The following is a 13,467-nucleotide window of genomic DNA, read 5'->3' as shown; positions in this document are numbered from 1 at the left end:
CCAAAAATGAGGAGTTAATGTATTTATTTTTTATTATTAAATGGAAAGCTGAATAAGCCCTCTGCCTCTGTGGAGATGCAGTGGCTTTAGGAATCCACACAGCTGTGTCTTAAACAAGTACATGTAAGATAGCATTGCCACAATTTAATCTGTTGTAAAAACATTTACAACCTCCCTATATTTAAAAATCTGCAAATCACTTGTGTAGATTTATAATACATTCCATCTGAACAATAAAATAGTCTGGTGCATGTGTTTTACTATGAAGTGAGGCACTTATTGATAAGACAACACAACCACAATCCAGTGCTAAAGGTGGGGGAAATATCAGTGCCATAGGGCAACTTTAAAATACTGTTTAAGTGGGATCTCTCTCTTATTTGTATGCTGCTTTCTGAAGTAAGACTGTAACTTCACTGCTAAGAAAGAACCACCTCCAGCTTCAAGGTCTTAGTTTGTCCTTTTAAATAAAATGTAGAAATACAGGAAGATTGTCGGAAATTAAAATGGGACCTGGTTGACGTTTCAGAGAATCGTTGTTAGACCAAACATGCTTTTTCTCTCATTACTGCTTTGTACAAGCCACACATTTTACTAAACAGAGTGTGTCTAAAAATCATATCAGATAAATTAGGTAAGCTATTACCTCAACATTTGCAATCCCACTGTGGTCAATGAAAATATTTCAGTACTGCAGCTCAATAGATCTATACATATATATATTTTTTCCATTTTGGATTATTTTCCTCCTCTTGGTTCCTAATAGTGTTTGTAGCTGTCCAGCAACTGTATTGTTCACCAGGTTTAACAATTCACACCGGTAACATTACCTAATTGATTTGAATGTAATTTTGGCATATTCTACAGTGAAGCACCACCAAATTATGAAGTTACTGCCAGGAAAAAGCTGAGCTATCATGTATGATTATGAAACTTCATTTTAACAAAGTCATCTTAGTCAAATCCTGTGTAGAACATAAGAGGATACTAAAGTCAGTGGTTCTTGACTATAAAATACCCAATATAGGAAATTCAAACCGGGTGTCTTTAAATACTAAAAAAAAAAAAAAAAAAAAAAGAGCGCGCAAAACAATTGTTGAAATCCCACAGGCACTGTTACTGTAATGTAAACAGTGCACTGCAGTGACAGCAGCAACTCCTAAATGTGTGACATGTAGTGCGGGCGGCCGTTGTCTTCCAAGCGTCGCGTAAGGATCTCACAGCCAGTTTCAGTCACCAGCAGAGTGTGCTCAAACTGGGCAGACCGCTTCCCGTCACGAGTCACTGCGGTCCAGCCATCCGGCCAGGTCTCGTCCTGCCAACCACCTGCACAGAAGAGACAGAGTCAGTTTTCACATTGTCATTGAAAATGAACCAATTACACTCTGCAATATTATAGATTCACATGTCAGACAAAAACTTCTCACCTTCACAAATCATTGGCTCTATGGTGAACACATGCCCAGGCTTCATCACCCCAACAGCCTTGTTTTCTAAAACAGTAAAATAAGTTTGTTTGATACAAATCAAAATTAAATAGTGTTGGATTTTCCTGAATTTGCAAAAGCTCTGAAAGCCCTAATAAAACAATACTTACTAGCATAATGTGGTACATTTGGTGCAGTGTGGAACAGTTTATGAATCCCATGTCCACAGTAGCTTCTTACTACAGAAAACCCATTGGCTTGTGCATGTTTCTGGATTATGTTGCCCAGCTCCCTGTAGCGAACACCTGGCTTTACTGCAAAACAAACAAGGGTGTCAATCAACCACACACAAATTGCAAGCAGACAATAAATCGGTTCATGCAACTAATAAACAGCACAACATCTATAAGGAAACAACATCTATAAGGAAATCCAGGGTTATTACAATAGACAAAAACACTTTAAACATAATAATAGAAAATGGACCGAAAGAAAATAAGTAACACAACACTGAAGTTTCGATCATGCTTACCTGAATCAATGGATTGCATTAGGCATTCAAAAGTAGTCTGCACTAGTTTTTTGGCTGCCTCATCCACCTCCCCAACAAAGAAGGTCTCGTTAAGATCCCCATGGTACCCATTGCGATACACAGTTATATCCACTACAGGGAGGAAAGAATGAAATGGGGTGCTGTAGACAATGCAATGTTACACAAAAATAGGCTATCATCCTTCAGAGGAGGGGTGTGTAGACTTATTTTAGAGCATGCAATTGACTAAAATGTTATTATTCTATAGGGCAAGAGAACTGAAAAACCACTTGCCATTTAAAATATCTCCATCTTCCAGGGCTCTGCCGTCTGGAATTCCATGGCAGATCACTTCGTTTACCGATGTACAGCAGGACTTGGGAAAGTTGTAATAATTTAGTGGAGAAGGATAGCAGTTTCTAGCAGTACATGCCTGGAAAAGTGACAAAGCAGTGAACATGTTATTAGTGCAACACACAATATGTATAAAACAATCCAATTTAGCTTTTTATGAACAAGCACTCCAATAGGTTTGGAATACAAACTGCAAATCAGAAATGACATGCGTGAAAGTAAAGCCTTTTAAAAGGCAGAAAGGGCTGGACACAGAGCACTCTAGGAAGGGATTTCCATAGATAGGTGCAAGATCCTTCTGACACAGAAAGTAACCCTCACCTGAGAAGAGAGACTGGAGCTATATAAAAATAATGCAACAGATCAACCAAATATGTCACTGAAGCATGTATTTAATTTAACATTAACCTCAACTAGAATAACAAAACTCTTGTGACTATATTGTATTTGAACTTGTTATAAGGTGGATGAAGGCTAATAAGATCTTTTACCAGATGCACAGCATGGTCAATCTCTTCAGTAGTAATTCCTGGCTTTATCATCAAAGAGGCTATATCCAGCACTTCCCTAGCAAGCTACAACACAAAAGCACAACGTTTTACATTAAAAAAAAGGCTAGAACAGGTTACATAGATTTATTACAAAACAGGACTAGGGAAATCTGCCTCATGATGTTGAAAACCCAATGCTCAATTATGAGCCAGGTGGTCAGCGATTTAAATCAGTCTGTCAGACCCTAACATCGTGTGAGGAGGCAGGTGTTATTTATTAATCCCATATCATGCACAGGGGGGGGAAAGACAGCCTGAAGGTCCCATATTGGGCCACATTAAGAAAACATTTATGTTTCTAAAATCGGCAAAGATTTCGTACATAAAATAGCACTGTATTTTCATGATCTAATGAGAGCGGCAGATACAAATACTGCCTATAATAATCCACCTGGGTTTCTCCCAAGGAGATGTATTGACCTCAGCCTTAACATTACTACATACCCAGGTTTAATCATTTTAAATTGCCAATATTAGGATCTACCACTGTTTATACATTAAAAAAGAGCCTGTAAATCAGGAATGTCCTCGACTGTGCATCAAGAAAAATACATCGACTGGAAATTGCATGAAAATTAAAAAAAAAAAAAAAAAAAAAAAAACATTAAAATCACTCAAGTAAATCTTAAAAGGACAAGAGACACACAAGGGATATTAAGCAATTAAAAGGTACTACCTTGCACACCACCCTCATTCCTTCTATATCTTCTGAAGAAAGGATTTTAATCTGGGAGGTGCCCTTTAGGGATTGCTCTGACTCGGACATTCCTACAATTAAAAAGGTTGGTTACTTTTTAGTAACAATAACATCACAGTTCCACAGAATAAATGGATGGCTTGAGGCAAGAGTGGGCCAATGCACTTTTTTTTTTTTTCAAATTTGAAACAATAATAAAAAGGTGGTCAGCTTTCGTGTCACTTTCTATTGCACAAGAACACATCAAAACAGTGAGTTGGCCTCCTCCTTATCCATTATGTTTGGCTCAGACAGATCTGTTAAAAGACAATGACAAACCCCAAGTGAAATGGCCATTTAACAAACATAAATAAAATCTACAATTACCACAGGTCACATACCTGCCATGAGGCCCACTTCTGCAGCTGCAGTAGCAAGCAAGGCAAGAAAAAAGCTTCATAAATAAACAAGAAACTCAAAGTCCTTTGAAATTGGATTGCTTCTTTTCTAAAAGCCTTTTTATATCTCATTTCCATTCACCCCCAGACAGAGGAAAGCCTTAATCGACCTGACTGCAATTCAACTCTGCTTGGACCCCTCTCCCCTTGGGCATTCAGATTCCTGAACTACCTTCCATGCACCAACTGGAAGTGGTTACTGTTTGATGCTTTTTTTTGCACAGCATTACTATTATATGTGTGTTGAATGCTTTTATTTTAGGACGTTTACCCGTTTACCCGTTTTTCAATGCGACAGTGGATTAAATTACCAAAATGCATTTTAGGAATTTGACTTAAATGTGGTATAGCTGGTTTTGCAGGTCAGCAGCAGAAATCATTTAGTACCATAGTACAAGCAAATAATAAGGAAGCACTTCAATAACAAAACTAAACACTGTTCATATATCCCATATTTAAAGACCTTTGTTTTTTGGCACATGTATCATTAGATTAGAAATATCAAGCTACCTTAGTTCTCTGGATTTTACCTAGCAGGGTCAATGTTTAATATTTCCAGGATTAGGAAACTGTCTCAAAGACTCCCACCTATGGCTCAACCCATTTACAATTCTGGACACGTTTACATACTAATGCTGCTGCTGGTGATGATAAAAAATAAATACCAATTAAACAATACACTTTGCTGTAACTGCTTACATGCTACAGTCCTGCTCAGAAGAATAGGCTGTGAACAGCAAGTCAACCACCATAATCTAGAAAAATACAGATGCATTACCTAATGGATGATCAGCGTAATCAGGTCTCTGGATGTAGCTTGGTACAGGCCTCATTGGAGTCTATACAGAGGAAAGACGTGGGTTATGCAGGGTCAAGAATAACACTGTTAGGTGCTGGGTTATTATGTATTAAATAACACATGGTTTTCGTTAATATCCTGTGGAGCATAACACAAACTACTGAGCAACCAGAAGGTCTCAAACATGCGCTTCTGAAAGGAACACATGTTCTTACCAAACATGTATTTTCATTTTAAAACATGCTATCTGGTATTAGGGTTAAAGCAATCTCAGTTTACAAGCCATGCACTTCCTGCATCATTTTTCCTGTCTCCACCCCATTCACTAAAGCAAGCAAACTGGGAACTTAATGTAGTACCAGATATATTTTGAAATTAAAGGACAAGATTGCTACATGTGTCTGCACATGTGAGACAAATGCAGTACTTGAAGTACAAAATAGGCAAGATTTATGGATTTTTTTTTTTTTTTTTTTTTTTTGTAAGCTACAATTACTTTAAGTCAGATATGATTTGTGTTATTGAAATAGTAACCACATAGGGGAGCTCACTATGCCTTAATGAATTGTTTTCATAATAATGTACAATCAATAACAAATAAGCAAAGGAAGCTTATTCTAGGAGGGCCATAGGTTGTGGTGGTCCGTCCCCCCCCAAAAAAAAAATTGAATGCAAACTGTGCGTGTTGATGTATCATGGAGGCACAACCAATCTGCACAGTCACTTGACAAGCGTAACTTCATATTATTATTAATATTTTTAGTAGATGTAAAAGGTGGCTGATAACCTGTTTGGAATGGTGACTGTTAAATAAAGTTTTGACGTCATCAGTAAATTATGCAAATGAGTACCAACGAAGGTTTGAACCTTCCTTCAGTAATGTGTTCCTAACCTTCAAAGGTCAAAATATACCCTTTGTCGCAGCCCTACTTTATATATATATATATATATATCTCTGAAGTCTGAAATGTAAGTACATACAAGATGTGAAACAGCTTTTAACAGGTAGAGGAACTGACTGTCACTGACCGTGTGTGTACTTACCAGTGGATAGCAGGGCCGCAGTTTGCCTGTAAATCGATAGCCAGGCCAGGGGTCTGTATTGACATCATTCTCTACACCTTTGCTTGAATCCTGATTCGTCTTATCTTCTTCTACAGTACAAATAGGTAAACAGAAAAATATAGTACCATTATAACTCAAATTTAATTTTGTACCTAATTTGAAAGTAAATTAGTTTGATAATAATAGAAATCAAGTAGTAGTATCATGGCTTCATGGATGTTAACAGTTAAAAGAATCATTGATTAGCATGAGCTTAATAAATTACATGTAATCCTGTAACATCTGCTATAGGTCTTATAAAGCTCACAGTAACACCCAAATGTCACACTGGTAGCCTTACAGAGATGTATTGTAAAGTGCGGCACTTTGGTGACATCTAAAATTAAATTTAAGTAATTACATTATTATTATTTTTTTTTTTTAATGCAATTACCCAGGTTTTAAAAAATATATTTATAACTAAATTATTCCTCTTAGTGAGACCACACTGGCTAAGATTCTTTTCGTCTTCTAAAATAATTATAATATTATATATATATATATAATATATATATATATATATATATATATATATATATATATATATATATATATATATAGATACCACACACAACCTGATATTCATCCATATTACATATAGATTGTGTGTATATATATATATATATATACATATATATATATATATATATATATATATATATATATAGAGAGAGAGAGAGAGAGAGAGAGAGAGAGAGAGAGAGAGAGAGAGAGAGAGAGAGAGAGAGAGAGAGAGAGAGAGAGAGAGAGAGACACGATGGGGAAAAAAACTAAACAAACGTACTTGCTTTTTTGTGAAGCTGCTTGTGGGTAGCCCAGCTCCCTTTAAAACATTCCTGTATGAAAAGACAACATTTCCCAATTACACAAACTACACTTCTGGAGACTGCTGTGGCCAAGTTAACTGACGATCTGTTTGTATAAATAACTAAGACTTGGCAAAATTTAGAACGCATAAAGGCATAAAGGGAAATCATACAGAAATCCATGAGTAGTAATTTAGGTAAGGTATGAGACACGTCATAATAAACTTAATAAATGTTGGAAAGAGAGATGAAGCATGTGATTAATTAAGGTACGGTACTATATTCAGATACATGCTACCATAGAGAGACTGCTAGCAGACTCTCAGTCTGTAAGCCAGCTGAGCAATTTTGTATGTGAAAAACTAAAACCATTGCTGATAAGTTTGTCCATTCCTACATTGTCACTTGGGAACGTTTGAGTGACTCAGAACGGTTCTTTAAAACTACAGATAGGCACCAGAATGCCTATAGTCCAGCATACTAACACTGAGGGTCTTAATGAAGCCCAGTAAAGGAGCAATTCAGCAGTCTTGTCAGTTATAATATTTAACCATGGGCTTTTGCTGTGGTTCCTGGAAGTTCTGTTATCAGCAGCAGTTTGTAACGAAGCAGCCAAAGAACCCATCTCTCTACAACAGGGGTGTCACACTCATTAGAGCCATGTTTATTGATACTTGGGGGGTGACTACTGCACAGCAGAGATGGAGGACTCTGACTCAAGTCACAATTTTCATGACTCAGACTTTGACTCTGACTCATGAACCTGACATCGAGACTTTTACTTTTTTTTTTTTTGTACGCAATCACGTTTCTATTAATCTAACTAGTAATCCACACTTTATATTAATTTGCAGGGGGGGCACAAGTACTGTAGTATTACAAACTAAATAATGTGTATTAATACAGGATATAAAGGTACAAACTGCAAACTTTGTATTACTGATCAGCTTGGGACAACATCTATATTTAATAGACACCTCAGTCATGTGCACCCAGACAGGTCAGTAGGATTTAACTTAAAACTACTACTTTCCAACAAATTATACATTTAATTAAAGAATTACTAATATTAGAGTTTTTTTTTTTTTAAGACATAAGACATAGCTATAATATGTCTGGATGCTAAAGAATATATACTATAGGCAGTAAGGATACAACAGGTGCGTTGTTAAGCTCAGTGTGCCGGTTATGAATTAATATGATAAATTATTAACATTTAAACATTAACATTGGCTTTACAGTCATATCTCTGTAGTAGCAGGCCTACAGCTTTACATAGTGATCTTTGTTGCTTACGACAAAAAAATTAATAATAATATGAAGTTTGATGTAGCAATCAATACGCTCATTTTTTAAATATATGAACCTCTCTAAAATTCTTAATAGTGATTTAAAACCAGACTTTAAATAATGTGTTGCCTTGCTTGTATTTCTCCATATGCCCCAGGAGAAATACTGTTTGTTGATCTTCATACAGTATACTGTACTGCAATAATACTAATATTTAATAAATCTTATTTTTATCAGATCTGAGTGGTTGTTTTTTAAGTTTAATGCTACGCCTGGTAAGTTGCAATTAACTGCTCTGCTTATTCATCAGAATTTGTACATTTCTGCTTGGAAACTTTACCAGGTAAAAAATGTGTTTCTCATATTCCACCCAGCGGTATTCTTGAAGAAAGTTAAAAGTAGTAAAAAATAAACCTAAAATTCATAGTTATAATAATAAACATCAGAAACCATAGTTATAATTTGTACTATCTTCTTTTTATGTTACATTTTTTTTTTCCTCAGAAGGAAGTGCAAGTGAGGGAAATACTAAAGAAATAGCTTCATTTTAAGGAAGTTGGAAGATACACAAGCAACCATCCAAGACAGGTGGCTGTCAGTGAGTCTATCATTACAGATTTAATTGTCAACTGCAAGCCTTCCACTCAGCATTGCTGAGAACGAACATTTTCGTCATTTTCTTGGACAACAAGTATTGGCCCATCCATCGGCATGGCGAGACCTACACTAAATTAAAAACTAAAACAAAAAGTAGAGCATCTTAGAAACAAGGCAAAAGCTGATCTAGCAAAGGCTTTTCTTGGGTTGACTTGAACTCAACTCGATTTGACATTATTGGGACTCGACTAGGAGACCAGTGACTCGACTCCAGCTCTGCTCTGCTGTACAGAACATTTAATGCTAAACACCGTTTCCTGCTAAACAGCTGCACAACTGAAAGCAGATTTTAGTTTTTGATTTTTCTGTACTAGCGGAGCATAATAGTTGATAGCTAATAATCTGCAAAAATATCTAGAAATGTATTAGTCACCAACTAAATCTCTTCATTGCTTTGTTAATGTACCTCACTGTCTTTCTGAATAAAACTCTGAATATCATCAATTATTATTGTTATCAAAGCTCTGCCAACCTAATATACCTGATCACATGTTGGTACATGCTACATTAGACCAATTGACAGTCTATTGAGTGGAGTTTCTTTCCTAGACATTTCTTCCGTGTTCCCCACTTTGATTAAATTTGACCACAGCTGATGCATCATCTTTACCGCTTTCACTGGCGGATATAATTATAACAAACAGCTGGAGGTGCCCACTCAGTTTCACCAGTCAGATAGGAGAGAGAGATCATGTTAAAGAACATTCCAATAACTGGCTGCAACGAGAGTATATTACAAGAGAGGAAATTACCTTCCTCTAGATATACCCATACAAGTTGATTTTCATCATCTGCAAATCAAAGCCCTGTATATATAAATAATTAAAGCCTGTATGCTTACATATAATACATGGTAAAGTAGAAAGAACATGATATTGTAGGAGGCAGTTTAAAATAACTGAATGAAATGAATATCAAGCTACCCGTAACCCCCACCTTTTTCTACAACTTGTTAGCACAGTTCTGCAGATTTAGCATACACTGCAGTACCTCTGTCCAACAGCTGGTGTTTCTAACTTTCAACAAAGCAGGCAGACAGTAATTCATGACAAACTGGCATGCCTTTCAGGTGGCCACATGCCCCAGAATGAATGACCTTAGCACTTTCAACTGAAGAGGTAGGATTTCATTTACTGCCAAATTAAGAATATTCTAAACTGCCATTTAAACCTATAGTGACAATGGTTTTAAATTACATCTGCTGGATTGTCCGACAATCAGTTTTCCCTACATTACAGTACCTTTTACTGGGGACAAGACAGGTGGCACAAGCAGTGACTGTGGAAACTCAGCACTCGTTATACAGTTTAAAGTATTTTAAGACTGAGACTATGCCTTCTTTTTTACCATTGAGACATCGTTCACAAAGCAACTACAATGTAGTACAATGACTCCCTCCGAGATATAATACTCACATATGTGTTAATTTAGCAGAAAGCACAATGCTTAACCAGCCCAGATTACTTACATTCCTCAAAATCAGTCTGGGGAATACAGGGGGTTATATATAAATTGTAACAAAAGCAGATGCCAATTTTGTTCAGCAGTTTTAGACAAGTTAATAAAAGACTTGGTCTCCTCTGACTGATCCTTGGAAATAACCTCCAATGTATGCAACATATAAACACTGGTAACAAGAGAAAGCTATTAAAACAACAAGATGTTACAGGATCAAGTTAACTTTTTAATTTCAAAAATTTTAAGAGTTAACTTTTAACTCTTTAAATTTCTATTTACACATATTTCTTTGTGCATTCTTTTGAAAAGATTCAAGCTTTGTCCCCAGTGGACACCTTTAACTAGTAATGACAACTGATAAAAGGGGGTCAGGACTATGTCCCCAAAATATTGATGAAGAAGTCTTAATATTCCTACACCTTAAACTACAAAGTTAATGTATGAAGTGTAGTTTGCAGTATCATTGTATTGCCCAACAGTGTATGGTTGTTTTGGAAGGACAAAAGAGCTTTCTGTGGAGATCACCGGTTTGAGTCCAGGCTATTCCACTGCCAATCGTGGACGGGAGTTGCCAGGGGGTGGCGCACTATTGGCCGAGCACCGCCCCAGGTGGGGAGGGCTTAGGTCGGCCAGGGTGTCCTCGGCTCACTGCACACCAGCGAACCCTGTAGACTGGCCAGGCACCTGCCTGCAAGTTGTCCAGAGCTGTGTGGTCCTCTGACACTGTAGCTCCGAGGTGGTTGCATGGCAGACCTGCAGAGTGAAAAGAAGCGGACGGCTGACTCTCCCAAGTCAGCGCGGGTGTGGCAGTGGTGAGCCGGGTTGAAATAGAAATAATTGGGCAGAAAATGAGAAAAAATAATTGCCGATTCAAAAAAAAAAAACTCTAATAATGGCCGTTTTTACGCTTTTATTAAAATCTAATTGGCTTTAAAAAACGCCATTTTTCGATAAGAATTTTTAAATTTTACAAAACCATTCTTAACACTCCATCTAAATAGCAAATGAAAGTGTATGTCGAGGTAGAATTATCGTGTTACTTGGCGGTGTGTATGATAGTAGAACAAACCGTTTTTCTTCTCCGAAGTATAAAGTCCTCCTGTTTTGGGTAGGACAGTGCTGGAGTGCCATTTTTCTAGAGAATACAGCTGTACATGTACGCTGTAAAACTGCAATCTTCACTTTCTAGAAGGCTCAATCTGTTTGCACTTTCTCTGCTCCAACAATCGTTTCCACACATCTGAGGGATTGGGCAGGATTTAGGCAAATCAAAGATCAAGCCGCAATCTCTTGTTGCAAGAGCACAAAGATGTGATTAGAACCTGTTGAGCGCTGGCTAGCGCAACATTGTACAACTGTGTATTCTTTATTAAAGCATACATTTTCCATATATTTGAAAAAAACCTTTATCCAATTTTGATAACACATGGCATTAACATTATTTAGTACAAGTTACTGAGAATGTTATGTAGATTATGGGGGTGTTTGTCTGAAGCATTTGTTCATATGTATGAAATTTGATGAAACTTGGTATTAACAATATTTAATTTAGTTTTTGGGAGTGTCAGATTATGGCGATATGGAGATGTCTCTCCATTTGTACATTAATCTGTCTGTCTGTCTGTCACACATTTAAAATGTATTTTGAGAAAAAAAAAGTTATTCCACATACTAATCAATCATTTTAATATACCATTATAGTAAACCTAATTTGCTTACCTATATCTTAATCACATATCAAATTTTCATTAAACTACACATTGCCATTTCTTATTATACACTGCACATACTGATGACATAAGTCAGCTTTTGTTGTCTTTCTGACAGCTCTAATTTTGAATTTACAGCTGTGGCAGGGGATGTATTTTACTGTACTCACATCTTCATCAAGCATTAGTGTGCAAGGCAATGCATTGTCAATGCAATACAAGGTTTAGTTATTTATAATTTTGTCATACAAAATAAATAATGTAATGGTGCGTAGACGTTTTCAACTACAGCCCACGCCCAATTCAAACACAGCAGAACTGACGATACATGAATTCTGCTGTAGATCCATATTTAATACGGCATGTGAATGAATCACTGGCAAATACAAGGAACGGCACACACACACACACACACACACACTTCACTCTCTCACACTCACACTCACACTCACGCCTAACCCCTGTAAGAATACGCGTACAACTGGACTGTACGCAAGCAAGCAGAATCATTATCATTACTAACTTGTCAATTAAGTAATTCATCTGGACAACGAGTGGAATAATAAACTGACCATGACAACCAATGTCAGGTTTTCACTTCGCTTGGGAGTGCTCAGGAGGAGAGACCCTGAATAAGAAGAGCAAGCCATCTCCTCCATTCTATTGCATGTGACGTCTATTGTCCCGATAGTTCCGTTACCTGTGAACAGAAGTAGGAACCCTGGATCCCCAATTTGATGCAGGTTGGACATTGCAGTTTGGCCTCACTGCTACAGCCATCAGTCTCACACTCTCGGATTTCTAAAGCCGCCATGCTGACACTGAGATGCAGGCAGAGCAAAAGGAGACAGAGGAGGGGCCCAGCGATGATGAGGACCTCGATCAGGGAGGAGCAGGGCGGCATACAGCCATCTACAACACTGCCTGACTACCCATCACAATAGCTCAGCTGTGTCTTTCATTCATTGTATTAAATTGTAGCGGTCCATGTCATTTTTGCAAAGATAATACAGGTAGACTGACAACAACTAGTGGGAACAAAAACAAAAAGTACCCCCGGTAATTTTGATATTTGTCTTATGCATGGTTTAAAAAGAGAAAATGCACTTTACCGCTGTAATAATATCTGAAGTACCCTACAGTACTCACTTGGAACGAATAGTTATGCTCAAATGTCAAAAGTATCATCATGGTAGACATGGTTACAAAAGTATTCTGGAAAATTACAGGACGATAGTTTTTCAATCCATAAAACAACAAACGGCAATCAACAGCTATTTTGTATTTGCACATCATGAATGATTAAAATACGGTAATATAAATAGAATGGGTAAAGAGAGACTTATATTATAATGTACTAGCCTTTCAGGAACAGTTAGAAGAGACGAGACTAGAGACTGTAGCATCAGTTCAGAACAGCAATTCTTTATTAAGATCCCTTCTTTTAGTCCAGGTGCATCGCTTTAATCCCCTGAATCCCTTGATTCCCGGCAACCCATGCACCTGGAAGCAGCCTCCCAGTCCGCCTCCCTGCTCCGTGCACACAATAGCTGCAGGCTGGTGTTACTGCTGCAAGACCGGACCACACAGAGTGCCTTACCTCTCTGTTGTGACAGTCATCCCCCTGACCTGGATCTCCATGGCCC

At 37.3% G+C, this 13,467-nt stretch overlaps 1 protein-coding gene across 2 annotated transcripts; it reads right to left on the bottom strand.

Annotated features, from left to right (window-relative positions):
* Window positions 1-14: 14 nt before the first annotated feature.
* Window positions 15-12,675, bottom strand: LOC121295729 (methionine aminopeptidase 1). Of its 2 annotated transcripts, XM_041220728.1 has the most exons (12): window positions 12,522-12,675; window positions 6,686-6,737; window positions 5,842-5,951; window positions 4,777-4,837; window positions 3,942-3,965; window positions 3,541-3,632; window positions 2,805-2,888; window positions 2,254-2,392; window positions 1,960-2,091; window positions 1,598-1,741; window positions 1,428-1,493; window positions 15-1,326 (listed from the first exon to the last, which is right to left on the bottom strand). In XM_041220728.1, the coding sequence occupies exons 1-12, from the start codon at window positions 12,633-12,635 to the stop codon at window positions 1,160-1,162; spliced, it is 1,185 nt and encodes a 394-aa protein (XP_041076662.1). In that variant the 5' UTR covers window positions 12,636-12,675; the 3' UTR covers window positions 15-1,159. The 2 variants fall into 2 exon arrangements, with proteins under 2 accessions (XP_041076662.1, XP_041076670.1); XM_041220736.1 differs by lacking the exon at window positions 3,942-3,965 and having other exon boundaries at window positions 12,522-12,674.
* Between the last annotated feature and the right edge of the window lie 792 nt (window positions 12,676-13,467).

This window comes from Polyodon spathula, chromosome 2 (genome assembly GCF_017654505.1).
Source record: "Polyodon spathula isolate WHYD16114869_AA chromosome 2, ASM1765450v1, whole genome shotgun sequence".
NCBI lineage: Eukaryota > Metazoa > Chordata > Actinopteri > Acipenseriformes > Polyodontidae > Polyodon > Polyodon spathula.
The sequence above is the reverse complement of the archived record's forward strand: the minus strand, read 5'-3'. Positions and strand labels throughout refer to the sequence as shown.